The sequence below is a fragment of the Quercus robur genome, chromosome 5 (genome assembly GCF_932294415.1).
Source record: "Quercus robur chromosome 5, dhQueRobu3.1, whole genome shotgun sequence".
NCBI classification, from domain to species: Eukaryota; Viridiplantae; Streptophyta; class Magnoliopsida; order Fagales; family Fagaceae; genus Quercus; species Quercus robur.
This window is the reverse complement of record NC_065538.1, coordinates 26,807,012-26,822,606: the sequence shown is the minus strand read 5'-3', so window position 1 is coordinate 26,822,606 and position 15,595 is coordinate 26,807,012. Positions and strand designations below refer to the sequence as shown.

The 15,595-nt window shown below is 30.2% G+C and overlaps 1 protein-coding gene across 4 annotated transcripts in view; it reads right to left on the bottom strand.

Moving 5' to 3' along the window:
• Positions 1 to 11,235, bottom strand: part of LOC126725659 (kirola-like) — a 30,524-nt gene extending 19,289 nt beyond the window's left edge. Inside the window, exons 1-2 of one of the 4 annotated variants that reach the window (XM_050430474.1) lie at positions 10,953 to 11,228; positions 6,804 to 7,299 (exon numbers count right to left, since the gene is read on the bottom strand). In XM_050430474.1, the coding sequence (XP_050286431.1) occupies positions 7,034 to 7,299; positions 10,953 to 11,139 (453 nt within the window). In that variant the 5' untranslated portion in view covers positions 11,140 to 11,228 and the 3' untranslated portion in view covers positions 6,804 to 7,033. Of the gene's footprint in view, positions 1 to 6,803; positions 7,300 to 10,952 lie in introns of those variants that run through there. The other 3 variants (XM_050430473.1, XM_050430472.1, XM_050430471.1) reach the window with 3 other exon arrangements.
• Between the last annotated feature and the right edge of the window lie 4,360 nt (positions 11,236 to 15,595).

The window sequence follows — 15,595 nt, the reverse complement described above, 5'->3', positions numbered from 1 at the left end:
TCTAAATCAAATTATTCACTGGGGAATTTAAACAAACACATAGAGGACAAACACAAAGATGTCAATAACAATGAACCAAGACAAAATCTTTAAACCCACAATGCTAATTGCTTACACACAGATACTTTCATGAAATCAAAAGTTGATGAAGTTACCAAGTTTTATCCAAAATCACAGAATAAAGATAGGTTTTTTTTTAAAAAAAAAAAAGAAAAGAAAAAAAAAAAGAAAAAAAAAAAAAAAAAAAAAAAAAAAAAAAAAAAAAAAAAGAGAAGAAGAGGTTTGTTCACCCAAGTTATAAGCCATGTTCACCCAAATCCATTTGTGTTCATTTGATCTGCCTAGGAACAGCCATTTGCTTTCTATCTTTAATGCACTACAGATATGAGTACAATATAAAATTTAATTTAGACCGATAACTTTCAGCACAGTACTCCAAATGATGCAAGGCTGGAACCTATGGAAATTATCTTGTGAAATCTTTCATGGACACTAAGAACATCAAAATCGGAGTCTGGAAACATTGTTTTTTTCTATCGCCAAAGCAAACATGGCGTAATTTAGAAAATTGACTAAAGTTGTATAAATCAAAACATAAAATGGAAAAACAATATTTCTACCAAATTAGTGGAAGGTTACCGAGTGATTTTGTGGGTTACTCTATTTTTTCTCCACAACTTGTGCTAGGTTACTCTGTTTTTTCTCTACAATCTTCGCTGTAAGTAGTTACCCACTGAAATGGTGTGGGTTTGAAAGAGTTAGACCAACTAATGCAAGAGTAAGCAAGACCAACTAATGTTTGTGAAGAAAAGAATTACCAATAGCAATAGCATCAAGGACACTCTGTTTTTGGTTCACAACGTTCGCTAAGTTTGTTCTCGCAGCAGGGAAAAAAAAATAGAAAACGGAAAGAAGAAAACACAACATAATCAGCGTATATAAACAATAATAAGTAGTTACCCAATGAAACTAAATAAGTCACCACCGAAAAGATACATTGTTTTACTTTTTTTTTAATGGTAGACGTGGTATTAATTTATGTAGCCACATGGTGTAATGAGGTAAAGTCAATAAAAAGTCAAACGTTTTGGCTATTAGTTATTATATAGATATAGATTTATCATTGTTCTTTTCTCTATATATTTATTCCCTATGATGTACCTGTTCTTCTCATAGTACTACTAATTAATTACTAAACGTTGTGGCTGGTCTACATATCTTCAATAGCGTCTTGATATAGTTATTAGTGTTTATAAGTATTTTCAAGACTACACTTCAAGTTCAAATCTGAGCTGTTTGACACCTACTTGCCCAACTGAGAAAGCTAGATCTTAACAGAACAAATTGTTTCTCGACTGATTGAAACTCGAGATTACTGAAATGTGATTTCCACACATTAAGTGATTAGGGTTTTGTGCAAATAAGTCAAAAATATTTAAGCAAACCCTAATATATGAAAATAGACTTTAGTAGATGTTCTCGTGATCATAAGGTTTTTTTTTGCCTCCTACTCTCAAAAGCCTCTAAGGTGATCAAGCAAAGCATATTTTAAATCAATGGTGTTGAAATTGTTGCAATACCATTCATCACAAGTGAAGCTAAATCTGAATCTTCAAGTACTGGGTACTTGAAGTTGCAAATAGGAAGTTCGCATGCAACATCTCTATAACTGAGGAAGCTTGTGAACTCATAATTGCGTTGGGTAACTTTAGTAATGCTTATTAGGAATAAAGTTATTCAGTTATTATAAACTTCTAATCAGTTAGTGGGCTTATTTTACCTTGGGATTGATATATTAAATCCTCTAGGGTTTTTCCTCAAAAAAAAAAAAAAATTCTCTTGAGTTTTTATTGTGAAATTTTATTCCATTGATTTTCCTTGGGATTGAAATAAACTTCCCTTTTATTTCCGCTTAATTTGTTTATCTTAATTGATATTGGTGATGGTTGCATTAACCAAAGGCAGTTCATAATTGATTTATTTAATAACCTGGTGGTAAAACTGGTTAGTAACTGTTTTAAAAGAGGTCTAAAAGGTAACAAATTCATAGCATAATAAGTCGTCTTAATTATAGTAGCATGATGATATTGTTGATTTGTTGTTATCAACGTAGAAAAGGATGGATGGCCGAGTTAGAAGGGTGGGTTTTGTTCTCTTTTATTTTTTTCCCAACATAATTATGGAGCTAGATAACGATGGGCAGCGGTAAGAGGAAAAGTTCTATGTGTAGATGTGAGAAATGGAGCATGAGAGGAGACCGTCAATGGAGACGGCATAATATCATGAGGAGAGAAATTTCAGATGTTTTTTGGTCCATTCTAAAATAACCCTATTTATATTATTTAAATTATTTTCCTTTTATTTATTTAGGGTCCATTTGGATTAAATTTATTGTTGCTGAAACTGAAAATTGAAAATTGAAAACTGAAGACACTGTAGCAAAATAATTTTTATATGTGTGAATAGTATCATGGGATCCATTTTTAATATTTTTTAATGTATGAACAGTGTTGCTACAGTGATAAACAGTGTATGAACAGTGACAGAATAGTGCGTGAACAGTAAAATTTGTCTCGTGAACAGTAAATTGTACTCCCTTAAACGCGTGAAAGCAAAAAAAAAATGAAAATGTGAGACACGGGATTCAACGGAAACGCTGAATCCAAACGCTCACTTAGTCCAAGAAAAAAAAAAAGTACAACCCAAGGTTCAAAGGTAGTTAAAAAAAAAAAAAAAAAATGGTCAACACTTTATTATAAATTAACATTATTAAAATGACAAATATTGAAATTTATGGGATGTTACATAGAGGCTATTCCGAAATTCTTCCTAGCTACTGTTTGTAAATTTCAACATGCTATGTTATTATTTTCTCTTTTGATTAAAAATAATAATATTTGCCAATGTGCTACATAAGAACATTTATTTTTATTTTTAATTCATTTGGTCATTACGAATTTGACCAAAATGAAATTGATTAATTAAATTGGCAAGTAATCTCCCTTTTTTTATGAATAACAAACTTTTATTAACAAAAGAAGAAAACAGAAATTACACAGCAACAGAATACAGTAGAGAGCAGCCTCTAGAAGATGACACGAGCAAAACTTGGGGTTGAGGGGCAATTAATCTCCCTAATATGGAAAGGCAATTACAAAACATTATTGATCATTGCATTAAGGGCATTCTCATCAAACATGTCAAAAAATACAGCATTTAGGATCTCAAAACACTACTTTATTTATTTTAACACTACACTTTATAATATACTCAACATCAAAGTTTTTTTTTTTTGCCACTTCATTAAAATATTATTTATTTTAATCAAGTGAGAGAGAGAAAGTGGTGGAGAGAGACACAAGCTCACAGCACAAGAGAGAGAGAGAGAGAGAAAGAAAAAAAAATCTTTAGCATCTTGCTATAGTAAGGTGTCAAAGATGACACTCCACTGTAGCAAAGATGCCAAAAATTTTAAGAATAGCATGCTTGATGTGGATGATACTTTAAGGGGGTGAGAGCTAAAATTAGGATTTAGCATTTTTCACATCTTTGATGTGAAAAGGCAATTACAAAACACTATTGATCATTGCGTTCACAGTTTCACTTCAGTAGTAAGGAAATATTCATAGCAATACAAAATTATAGTCATAATTATAATGATTAAGACCCAGCTTAGTTTAGCAAGTGACTCTGGGAAAATTTCACTCAAACTCGGAAACTCTATTGGAAAATTGATTGGAATACTAACCATTAAGGAGACTTAGTTTGTAACCCTCTCTCAAGCCTATATATATATAAGTTATCCATCCATCTTGCTTAGCTCATAAAGAAATCTGATTTGTGCAGCTCCACTTTTACATCTTAAAAAGGAAAAACAAATGATTATTGATAAACCATCCCCGAAACTTATATTCTCATTCATGGGTTGTGACTGGTGAGTGGCTTTGGAAGGTGTACTATTACAAGGAGGTGCATCCATTAGCAACAAGCTTGAAGGTGGTTGTTCTAGGTATATCAGCAAGAAGCATGTACTTTTCAAAAATGAAAAATCCTCCTCTAGCTGTTGTCGTTTTGTCACTAGACATGTGATTGTATTGGAAATAAGGCTATTATTGGCTTGGTATTTTTCATTTGTGTGCTCATAATTTTTGGGATGTTATCAGTTTGTGTCACTTTTGTGTAATGGAAGTAGGCAACTTGGGTCATGTAATCTTAGATTTTGGGCACGCTTTGTTTTAGAATTTCCTATTAGGGGTAATCCTTCACTCAACAACCACTATCTCAAAGTAATCCTTCACAACTCCAACAAAATTATACACAATTCATGTACAACACTTAAAACATCAGAGAAATTAAAAAGATGTAAAATTATCTCCATTAGGAGAGTAAATGTGGCCCACATATATTTTATTTTAATTATTTAATTAGTTATTTTATTCAGATTTATTTTTATTTATTTAATGATAAGAGTGATAGATAAAAACTCATCCTATTAGAGTTCCATTTTTTAATAGACATTTATAATTTTGTTGGGTAAAATAGATGTTTTTTGGTGAACAATCATATACTCTTGATAGAAAAAACATAAATAGATAAACAAAGTTAAAGGGGGTCCCTAGTCTAGCGTTAAAAAAAACAAAAACATGCATTCTCCATCAAAAGGGTTTCTAAGGAAAACATCATTTATTATAAGAATCTCTTCTTATTCTTTGTTCTACACTGGGTTTTCTTTTTTCTATAAATCATTCAAACAACAATGGCTAAATTAAGGTATGTTTTATTTTCTTAATCTTCTTTAGATTTTTTGCCCAAAAAAAAAAATCGAATTTGGTCCACAGGTGGCCATGGAGGCTCGGTCCTACATACCCCCAATCTTGCTAAATTCAAAATGCCTATTTCATTTTATAACAAACCCAATCAATGCTATTCATAGATAGAAAAATAACAAGTGATATTGCTAGCAGATTTACATTTTTTTACCATTGTTCAGTTTTCTATATATGTATTTGCCATTTGAAAGTAAATAGTAGTCGTCTATAATTTACATGCAGTTCTCGTAGTATTAGTAAACATTGGGGTTGGTCTACACATCTCTTTTTTTTTACGAGGTCTACATATCTTCAATTATCTGTTATATTACAAATTTTTTTTTTTTTTTTTTTTTTGGAGAATCTGTTATATATTACATTAGATGTCAAAAGTCTACTCACAACATACTGTAGTTGGATTTCATAGCAAAATAAATTGTTCAGTTTAAAATAATTTTACATAAGAATTTGTATATAACAAATTGTGTGTAACAAACATAAAAACTGAATCACATATGGACCCAAAAGAGACCTGAACCCCTGACTTGTATAATTGGATCCCTCCGTCCAAAATCAACCCAAACAGATCACAGCCCAAACGGATCTACATTTTGCACAAAGCATAAACTACACTGACTAGCTGAGCAGCATTGATATTTTGAAATTTGAAGGACACATAGAGAGTGACTATTACTACAGGACTAAATGAAATTTAGAAAGAAGAAGAAGATGGAAATGGAACGAAGAAAGAGATCATAAACTGGAGATGAAGAGGGGGGAATCAATAGTAGCATTTTTTATTTTTTGAGAAGAAAGCATACAAGAATTATACCTTCAAAAAGAGTAAGCATTTCAAATTCCTAACTAAATAAGGGTGGCCTAAGTCTTAACTAAAAATTTAAATTTAAATATTAGGAACTGAGATACCATGCACATGATTTGATCAAATTCAATGAAAATTTCACCAATTTAGTTGTACTTATCCAAGGGCTCTATCCTGATTTTCTTAAACATTTGGAAAAGAAAACCTTAAGTTTTTGCAGGAAGTTGTCTCATTTCTTATGTTCAATATGCATGAAGTTCATGTAGTTTCTCTATTACTTCAGACATTTAGCATAATGCTCATCTCCATTTAGCATAATATGCATAAGGGGGAGAGTTACCACCTCCTTGGTTTTCAAGAAGGTCGAACACCAAAAAATCCAGAGAAAAAATTTAATTATCTTCATTCATCATTTTTGATCTCTTCTTTAGATGAGCCTAAGATGAAACTGGTTCGGAACAATATCACAGTATCGATATGTGGGATTCGTCCATTGTAAGACTTCTTTTGTTACGAATGTTATAATTACCATTCATATTATGGTAAATTTTTTGTCAAAATCTAGTTGATTATTTGTTATATACAATTACCATTAACATTATGGTATTTTTTGGTAACTCTAATTGATAGCTTTGAAGAAATATGTATCTTAATTATTATATAACAAAATTGATAGAAATTATAGCTAAGCCAAAAAAATTAGTTATTATCATTGTTGTTGTTGTTAAATATTTGTTTTTTATGTTTAGAAGTCATTTTGCATATTCAAGCATTATAGTACTTTCAACACTTTTAACTTTTTTTTTTTTTTTTTATTGTACTTTCAATAATAAGCTTGCAGTAAAAAGCAATAAGTTTTCAGTAAAAAGTTAAAAAGTTATTCCCAAACGGACCCTTAATATAGCAATAAGAACTAAACATTCAAGAATAGATTTATCGCAATATATCATCCTAGAACATAACATATGAACATTATAATTTGACTTCGTGTTTTTAATTACGCTTCTCACGGTTTAACAACATCAAAAATGCCAACTAACTACTGTTGGCCTTGTATGGATCATGCTGTTAGCTAACTTGGACTTTTTCTTTATATGGTATAAAAAAAAAAATTTAATTTGAAATTTAAAAAAATAAATAAATAAAAAAAAGAAAAAAACTAGTAATAGATATAGTAGGAAGCATTTTTAATTTCATGTATCCAATATAGATAACATGCTACAGGAGGCAATTGAGGAAGCTCTAGTGGTACCCATAAATGAGTACATATTGTGCTTATTTCACCAATAGATGAGGAAGCTCTAGTCTTTAAAGCTCTCAAAAGTTTTATTTTACACAAACACATTGTGCTTATTTCTCAACAAAAAAAAAAAAAAATGCAAGCTATAATCTTTCTTCCAAGCTATTCGTGGGTAAGATGAGCGTCCATATCTTTTGTAAGACCAATCGCAAATTCAAGCATTGTGTTTGATTCAGGATCATCGACATTCAGTTTCTCATATTCCAGAGTCCAGCGGACCAAGCTCCCTTCACCCTTTGGAGTGGCTTGAACAACGAATTTGAAACTCTTGTACAACTCCAGGAGTATTCCTCCAATCACCTTGAAAGTGAGTGAATGATTTTTGTCATCGATGGCCATTACCTCCTTAGACATTACAGCTTTCCCATCTGCCACCGACTCAAACAAACACAATCAATTGTACAAACATCAAAACAAGAAAGACAATATAAACATCACCCTTTTCATTATAGTTTACTAACTATATTTTGTTGTTTTCTGTCTCATCACACGTGAGACATTTTTTTATTTTACCTGGAAGGAAAAGCATGTATTAACAAACAAACAACATTACAAAAGCACGTATCTCATGGTAGTTGACAAGTGAGAACACAAAATTCTCAAAAACCCACTTGGCCAGACAATGAGCAACAAAGTTCCTTTCCCTAGGAACCTAAACAAAACTACTTTACAATCTGACTTCTGTCAATCAGTGCTTTAACGTCCTCTACTAGCTGCAGATTTTTCCAATTTACCTACTTGATTCGCCCATTTTCTGTCTCAATTTATGTTTTTGCATCTTCTCAAACACTACTTGTAAATGCATTGTCGAGACTCGAAAGTAAACTAGTAAGTTAAGTGGGGATGGAAGAAACAAGTATTGAGAAGAGAAGTTTTAGTAATGGGCCGGCCTAGTGGGGTTTAGGAGAAGCGAGTGTGGACACAGTAGTAGTGAAAAATGTGGAGAAGGGTGGAACTAGGTTCATGCTAAGTTAGATCAGGAGAGGAAGGATTGGCTTTACAGGATTGTCGGTTGAAGAAACGAGCTTTTGGTAAAGATGGTGGAAGGCTCAGAATGGAGAAAATACAGTGGATTGATTCAAATAAGTTGCTTGCTTTCTCTCTCCTTGGATGGATTGATTCAATTAAGTTTCTTGATTCAAAATATCTTGTTGAGGCAGGCCTAATCATATTCTGCTCCTCATTAAACAAGTAACATATATACTGCAATTGACATAGTATAAAATAGAACACATAGACAAGCGAAGTAATTCTTATATTCTAAAATGGTATATCGATATTAATTAGTACCCAAAATATTATATTATCCTTGAGCAAAGTAATTCTTATGTTTTCATGCATTTAATTCCAAAGGGGGAAAAAAAATCCATGAGAACAAATAAAAAAATAAAAAAATTAATTGATGACAAGGCAGTGAAAGAGAAATATAATATTGATAAAATGTACACGAAAAATAGTTTCCTATTTGACTTTATCAAAACTATTCAATTTTATGCTTTACTCACCGAAAATACCAACAAACAAATGGCCCCCTGATTTCTTTTTTCTTTTCTTTTTTTTACTAATATTATTGTTGATAAAAGTAGTAAATTAAATTGGAAAATATAAAAGAAATAATATGTTATCCAACCATAAAGTTTAATAATTTTATAATTTTTTTTGAGTTAAATAATTTTATAATTAAGAAGAATGCATAATTATTAATAAGTTTAATCCAAATATTTATTTATACAGAGAGAGAGAGACTTGGACCTAGTTGATTTCATTAGTAGCATTAAGGATCTATAGATGTATTGCATCAAGTTGATAATTGTTATATGTAATATATTATAAACTCGTTTTAAAATTCTATTATTATTTTCGTGTGTATTCTAATAAGTATTACTATGTATTAAAAAACAAAAAAAAAAAAAAAAAACAAAAAAAGAAGGTTGATAACTGTTATCGGTAATGCCTTCAATATGGTAGCACCACTTGAGTTGGCATACTAATCAACTAAAATTTTCTTCCTCTTTAAAGGAGGGTTATAGCTAGGTATGGGCTAGTTGACTTATTTCTTTTTTTTTTTATGTCTTTTCGTCAATTTATTTATTTTTTTTTTTTTTTAGGGTGTTCGTCAATTTAATTTTTGAGATAAAATTAACTGTAACTTCTGAAATTTAACTTCAAATAATAACTATATAATAAAAAAAAGTAGGGGCCAAGGGGCATAGCCCTTATTGGTCCAAATGTAATTTTGTCCTTGTATTTATGGTTGAACTCTATTGTACATTCAGATTTAATTAATTCAAGTTTTAATAAAAAAAAATTTCTTTCTCTTTTCCAGTGGATTCTAGAATTGGGGATTCAAAGGTTATTCTCTTAATATAGCCATGTTCTACTTCTGATGATTTCTAACATTTTTAAATTTTCCGAGGGTATTTAAAATATATATCTGTATATATATATATATATATATATCATGGCACACTTATGGCAATGATAGAACGAGTTGGGGATCGTCTAATTTAAATTTTTATGTTTGCATTTTTTTTATGTTAGTGTTTATTATACTTTGAAATTTATCAAACTTACATTAGTCTTTATAAATCTTTTAAAATTTCTATATAATTTTAAATTTATCAAACCTATCTCAATCTTGAAATTTATCAAATTTTTGTGATTTGGAATGAGTTTCGCAAAACCTAAAACTTTATTTTTCTAATTATTTATTTTATTTTCCCTTCTCTTTAATTTTTTTTCATCCATATGTTTCGCTTTCCTATTTTTCCTACCTCCTCTTCGTCTAACATAGTTCAGTTATCTCTAGTTCTCTCTCTCTCTCTCACACACACTGAGAGAGAGAGAGAGAGAGATTCATCTTTTAATCAATAAAGGGATTATTTTTATGAGAAAAAAAAAAATTTGGAGTTGTTATAGTGCTCACTTCTTCAATAGAGCTACCATACCAACTCTTTAAAATAAAACAAAAAATAGAGTTAAAGAGGTTGCTGGAGGTGTTTTTTTGTGTGTTTGCTCTCTAAAAATAACTTTAGGGAGCCTATTGGATGCTCTTATTTAGTCGGGGAATTTTTTAAGAAGAGAAAATGGCGTGGATAGTGAACAGTGCTCACTTGGTCAGGAGAGGAACTATAGTAACTTTAAATTACTTTTTGCATTTTGGAGAGACTATTAGAGTTGATTTTTGTGGGTTTGTTCTTCTACATGAAGATGACAATTACTGTAAGTAGCATCATTTAAGAACACCAAAACTTGAAATTTAAACATTTGATTGATAACATAATTATTAATCTTTAATTATCTTGAAATTTTGTAAACATGAAAAATATAATAAGAAAATATAATATAACAGTGAACTTATCAAAATTCAAATCCAATAAAAATATATAAGAGAAGTTTAAAAAGATTCCTTTAAACCTCTAATCCAAACATAAACGTAAAAAATTAGAAATCTTTGGCCAAACCTTATTCTTGACACAAAAAAAAAAAAAAAAAAAAAAAAAAAAAAAAAAGGAAAAAGGAAGAAGTTATACCCCTTCCATTTATTGAATTTTTTTTTTTTTTTTCGTTTTAGAGTCTAATTGAAATCTGCTTATTTTGCTGAAACAGAAAACTTTTTACTTAAAGTACTATAAATAAAAGTAGAAATTAGCTGAAATAGTACAGTAAATTTCTGAATAGTACCAAAAAGTGCAGTGGAACCTATTAATAATAACAAAAATAAGCTGAATAGTAAAATAAGTTAGATTTTTAATTTGAAACCAAACGCACAATTAGTTTCTAGAAAACTAATTAAAAAATAAGTATATAAATATATGTCAGCTCACCCCCCACAACACATTACAAATTACAATTCCCTTTTTTCTTTTTCCCACCAAGTCATCAACACAATCTTTAGTAAATCCTAGACATACACAGTTGATCGGGCTAGCTATAAGCATTTGTAAGGGCAAGTATTACATAAAATGTTAAAGTGTTCAGGAATTCATAAGACATGATCAACAAATATTGATTGACTTACCGAAGGTAAAATAGAAGCACATGACAGAGCCCTCTTGTCCCCATTCACCTTGTACTAAATCAACACTTTGTATAAAGTTAGGGGCATGTTTCGGTAGATCAGCTACTCGCTTGCTGTTAGCCTCAAAAAACTTATATGCAGAGGCCTTGATCTCTATTTCAGCTTCTACCTTCCCAAATAGAGACATCTTTTCGTACGTATCTTGAAACTCACTTTTGATCCTTTAAAACAATAAAAAGGAAGAAAGAGAGAAATGGCTCATTTGGTTTCAACAGAGATAGGGCATTTTATAGTTGTTCAGGGGGTTCACTGACTTGAAAATAAAAATATTATATATAAAAGAAACATTTTTTTATTAGCTTACTTTCTTTTTAAAAATATTTTTGAGCACCTAAGTTAAATTTTGCACACTCTAATCACAAATAAGTCCAAGTCAAAACTAAACAATAACTCAAGCCAACCCAATCCAAAACTAAAACAACGCAAAACAGTCCATCCTAAAACCAAACAATAGCATAGATCATGTAGATCTCTCTCTCATGAATCTCATCTCATTCCAGTTAATTATCTGACTATCTTGGAATCTTCAACTTTAAGAATAAAGAGTGAATATTTGTAAATTGCAAATGTCTATTCTATTATAAATTTTTATTATATGTGTGAGTGTGCTTAATATTGATTATGAACATTTTTTTTAATAATTTTTTTTGTGTGAATTGTGATATGTGCGTATATGTGCATTTATAGTACAAACATAATATAACTTTATATAATTTAATTTTTAGGAAATACAGAGGGTTTGTAATAATTCAAAATACGAAAACTTGAAGAAAAAAACTATAAAACTTTATGCATTTATATATATATATATATATATTTTTTGGGTTAGTAATTCTTGATGTTGAAGTGGGCCGTGTGTGGCTTGAATTGCCACAAGCCCACCTTATTTGACCAAATCCTATTTGGAATAGTAACCCACCTTTTAGCCGACTTTGACATATATATATATATATATATATATTATATTTGTAGTGTAGCCGTGTGAGATTCAAGAAAAATTCTAATTAACCTAATGAGCAAGCCGCATGAGAGAAAATAGAGAAAAGAGAGGCAGTCAGCTTCTATTCTTATTTTTTCTATAAGAGAGTATTAGGGTGTAATTGAGATTTGGGTTTCTTGAGAGCGTTCTTGTGCACTATTGTATTTTCCCTGATAATAGTGAAATCCCTGCAACTCCATGGACGTAGGCAAATTGCCGAACCACGTAAATATTGTCTTGTGCGTGTGATTATTTTCTTTGACGTGTGTTTTCTCTATTTGTTTTGTTTCTCACAGGTTGGAATTTTTTGTTAAATTCCTTACCCTTGATATAGTCAAGTTTTATTTTAATTAAATTTTGTTTTAACTTATATTTTTTTAATGAACTCTCCGGATAAAATTTCTAGTCACTGAACGTGCGAGAATTAGGTGAGAAAATCGGTATGGTGGCCCGTCAAGTCATCAAGTCGTGTTCTTCGAAGATGGCTGAGACTTTTCCTCTGGGCTCGCCACAAATAAGTCATAATTGAAGGGGGACACCGTTACCGAGATAGCGGTTAAATATGGCAAAATCATATTTGACAGTCTTTTTATTTTATTTTATTTTTAAATCCAAACATTCTGACGTTGGTATTTTTTTAAGGATTTTAGTAAACTAATTTTAGAAAAGTTTTATTGGAAATTGAAAAAAATTTGACAATTTTTTAAATTCTCAATAAAACTTTTCTAAAAATAGATTTATTAATGTGTGTACACACATTAACCGGACCTTTTTTTTTAAATTCCAGGGGTAGCTATTTTGAACTTGTTTTAAGTGTATAAGACTATAAGGGTCCCCGTGTTGGTGCCTAACAGTATCTCGAATGATTACTCTTGGGATAAAAATCTAGGGACACCTTGGGAAACCAAAAAAAAAAAAAAGACTATAAGTTATTGAAAGTAGCATGCTAAGAATCCTAAAATGACTAAATTGATATTTAGTTTTAAATAACATTTCAAGGAAAAAAGAAATGGAAAGCAAAAAAAAAAATCATTTTAGTAATTGTCATCAATCTTCCTTTCAAAAAAAAAGTTAGCAAAAACCGTTTCTGTTGAAATCATTTTCATATATGTGTTTTAGTAGTGTTTCATGCTACTACCAAGAAACTTATTGAGATAAATGAAACCTTATGATCAATATGTAGAATATGGCTTGAATTAGGAGTTCGACTCTTTGTTGGATTTGGATAAGGAATGAATTTTATTCCTTTTGGGTTACTGTTGTTTGAAGTTATCAAGTTCTCTTAGAAGTTTTGTCTACTATTTGATTTAGAATTCCTTTTGGAATATGAGTGATTCTCCTTTTGGGCGTGTAAATGAGTCTAGTTTTTCTTAGTTTTGGATATCGTAGCTGACTCAAGTCTCCCATATAAGCATAGTACTACTACGGAAAATTAGAAAAAAGAGATGAGAGGGTGTGAGAAAAAGAGACTTTCTCTTATTTTGGTTCTTTGATATTTGTGAGTTGCGATTTGGAATAGTAAAAGAGGTTTGTTACCGCTTGGTTTTAGTTATGTGGTTTGGTGATTTGCTCTCTCTTGATGCATTGCAACTTTTTGGATTTGCTTTGTGGCTCTCTCTTTAATTTATGCGCAATTGGTATTTGGTACTTGGTATTCATATTTGGTATTTGTGAACCTTTTGGTTTTGTATTTGTGAGAGAGAGTTATTTGGGTGTATTTGGGATTTGAGTTTATGAGAGTGCCTTTACACCAATTTGTATTATCCCAAATTTTTTATAGTGAAATTTGTTCGTCATCGCCCGTGGATGTAGACTATAGCCGAATCACATAAATATTGGTGTTTTTTATCTATTTTATTTTGGATTAATTTTCTTCATTTCTATTGATTAGTTTAGAGATCTTACTCAAGCCTAAAATATTTTCATAATCAATCTTGGTAATTTGAGCTTCCGCTATTTTATAACACAATAATATGTATGTATATTAAAGGATTGGAGTTTTCAAGCATTACTTGTTAGTACATTTTAAATTAAATTACATTAAAATTTAAATTAATTGAAACTTAATAAAAAGATGAGTTATAGTAAAGTTTGTTAAAGAAAGAGTTAACTTGTATATAGTGTGTGAGAGTGAGTGAATTCAACAATTTTCCTATACACTTGAGAGATTCAATGTATTAGCTTAAACAACATGCTTTTTAACATTTTTTTATTGTTCTAACCAAAACATCAATACCGGACAAAAAACTCGAAAAATTCCAGATATAGCCTAGCATTTTAATTTTGTACATTTTAAAATAGTACTGTGAGGGATTTCACAATTCGCTCCAATACTAATGGGCTTGGTTTGCGATCGAATGCTATAAAAGATTTGTGCCCCCTCATCCTTCACCATTTGGTCATTGGATGGATCGGTAAGGCACATGGTCCGACAAATGGTATCAGAGCTCGGTCATAGGTTTGAGTCGTTGGAGCCGCATTGTGAGGGATTTCACAATTCACTCCAATACCAATGGGCTTGGTTTACGATCGAATGCTATAAAAGATTTATACCCCCTCATCCTTCACCAATTGGTCGTTGAATGGATCGGTAAGGCACATGGTCCGACAAGTACCGATACTAGTACGATATAAATTGACTTCCTTGATTGGTTCACATCTAAGTCCACTACTAACATTACATTATTATCTACCATTAACAATATGTCACCTCACTAATTGTGAAAATTATTGTGATTCTAGAATTATTGTTCCTTGATGTCAATGTTTTAGATTCTTCATTTAAATCCAACCATGTGGATATATTAATCAATATTGCACAAGAGGGATTATTTTTAACTACAATTAAATTCAATTGTGTGATTCATTGACCAATACAATTATGTAATTGAAACAACTAAAAAATCTAAAGCACAACTAAGGAGAGTACACACTTTTTTAAACTTTAATTTTCAAGTATGGATTTTTCAAATGGTTGAAAAAAAAATAATCAACAAGAGAAAAATAAAAGACCAAGTTTAGCTACAAAATTGTTTGTAACCTAAGGTTACAACCTTACTCAATATCATTAACATTACTACATATTTTAAAAATCTAACCGTTAAATTGCATTTTCTTTACACTTTTAATACACGTCAAATTTTGTGTTAATCAGATATTAATTACTATATGATCAATAAGATTATATTTTATGCATAATTTTAAACTACAAAAACATGCAATTACACAATTTATTAATGATATAACTATTGATCTTTAATTTTCTGAAAATTTTGCAAGTATAAAATATATAAGAAGAAAATATAATTGAATGGTGGATATGTCAAAATTCACCTACAATAAAAAGATATTGAGTAAGGTTGTCGCCTAAGGCTAAAACCAATTCTGTAGCTAAACTTTGTTCAAAAATAAATGCTTAAGTACGTACTTTTTCAAACTTTAATTTTCCAGTATGGATTTTTCAAACGATTGAAAAAAATAAGCAAGAAGAGAAAAATAAAGGATAAAGTTTAGTTACAAAATTTGTTGTAGTATAAGACTACAACCTTACTCAATAAAATAAATATTAGTATATATTTTGAAAATCTAACCGTTGAATTGCATA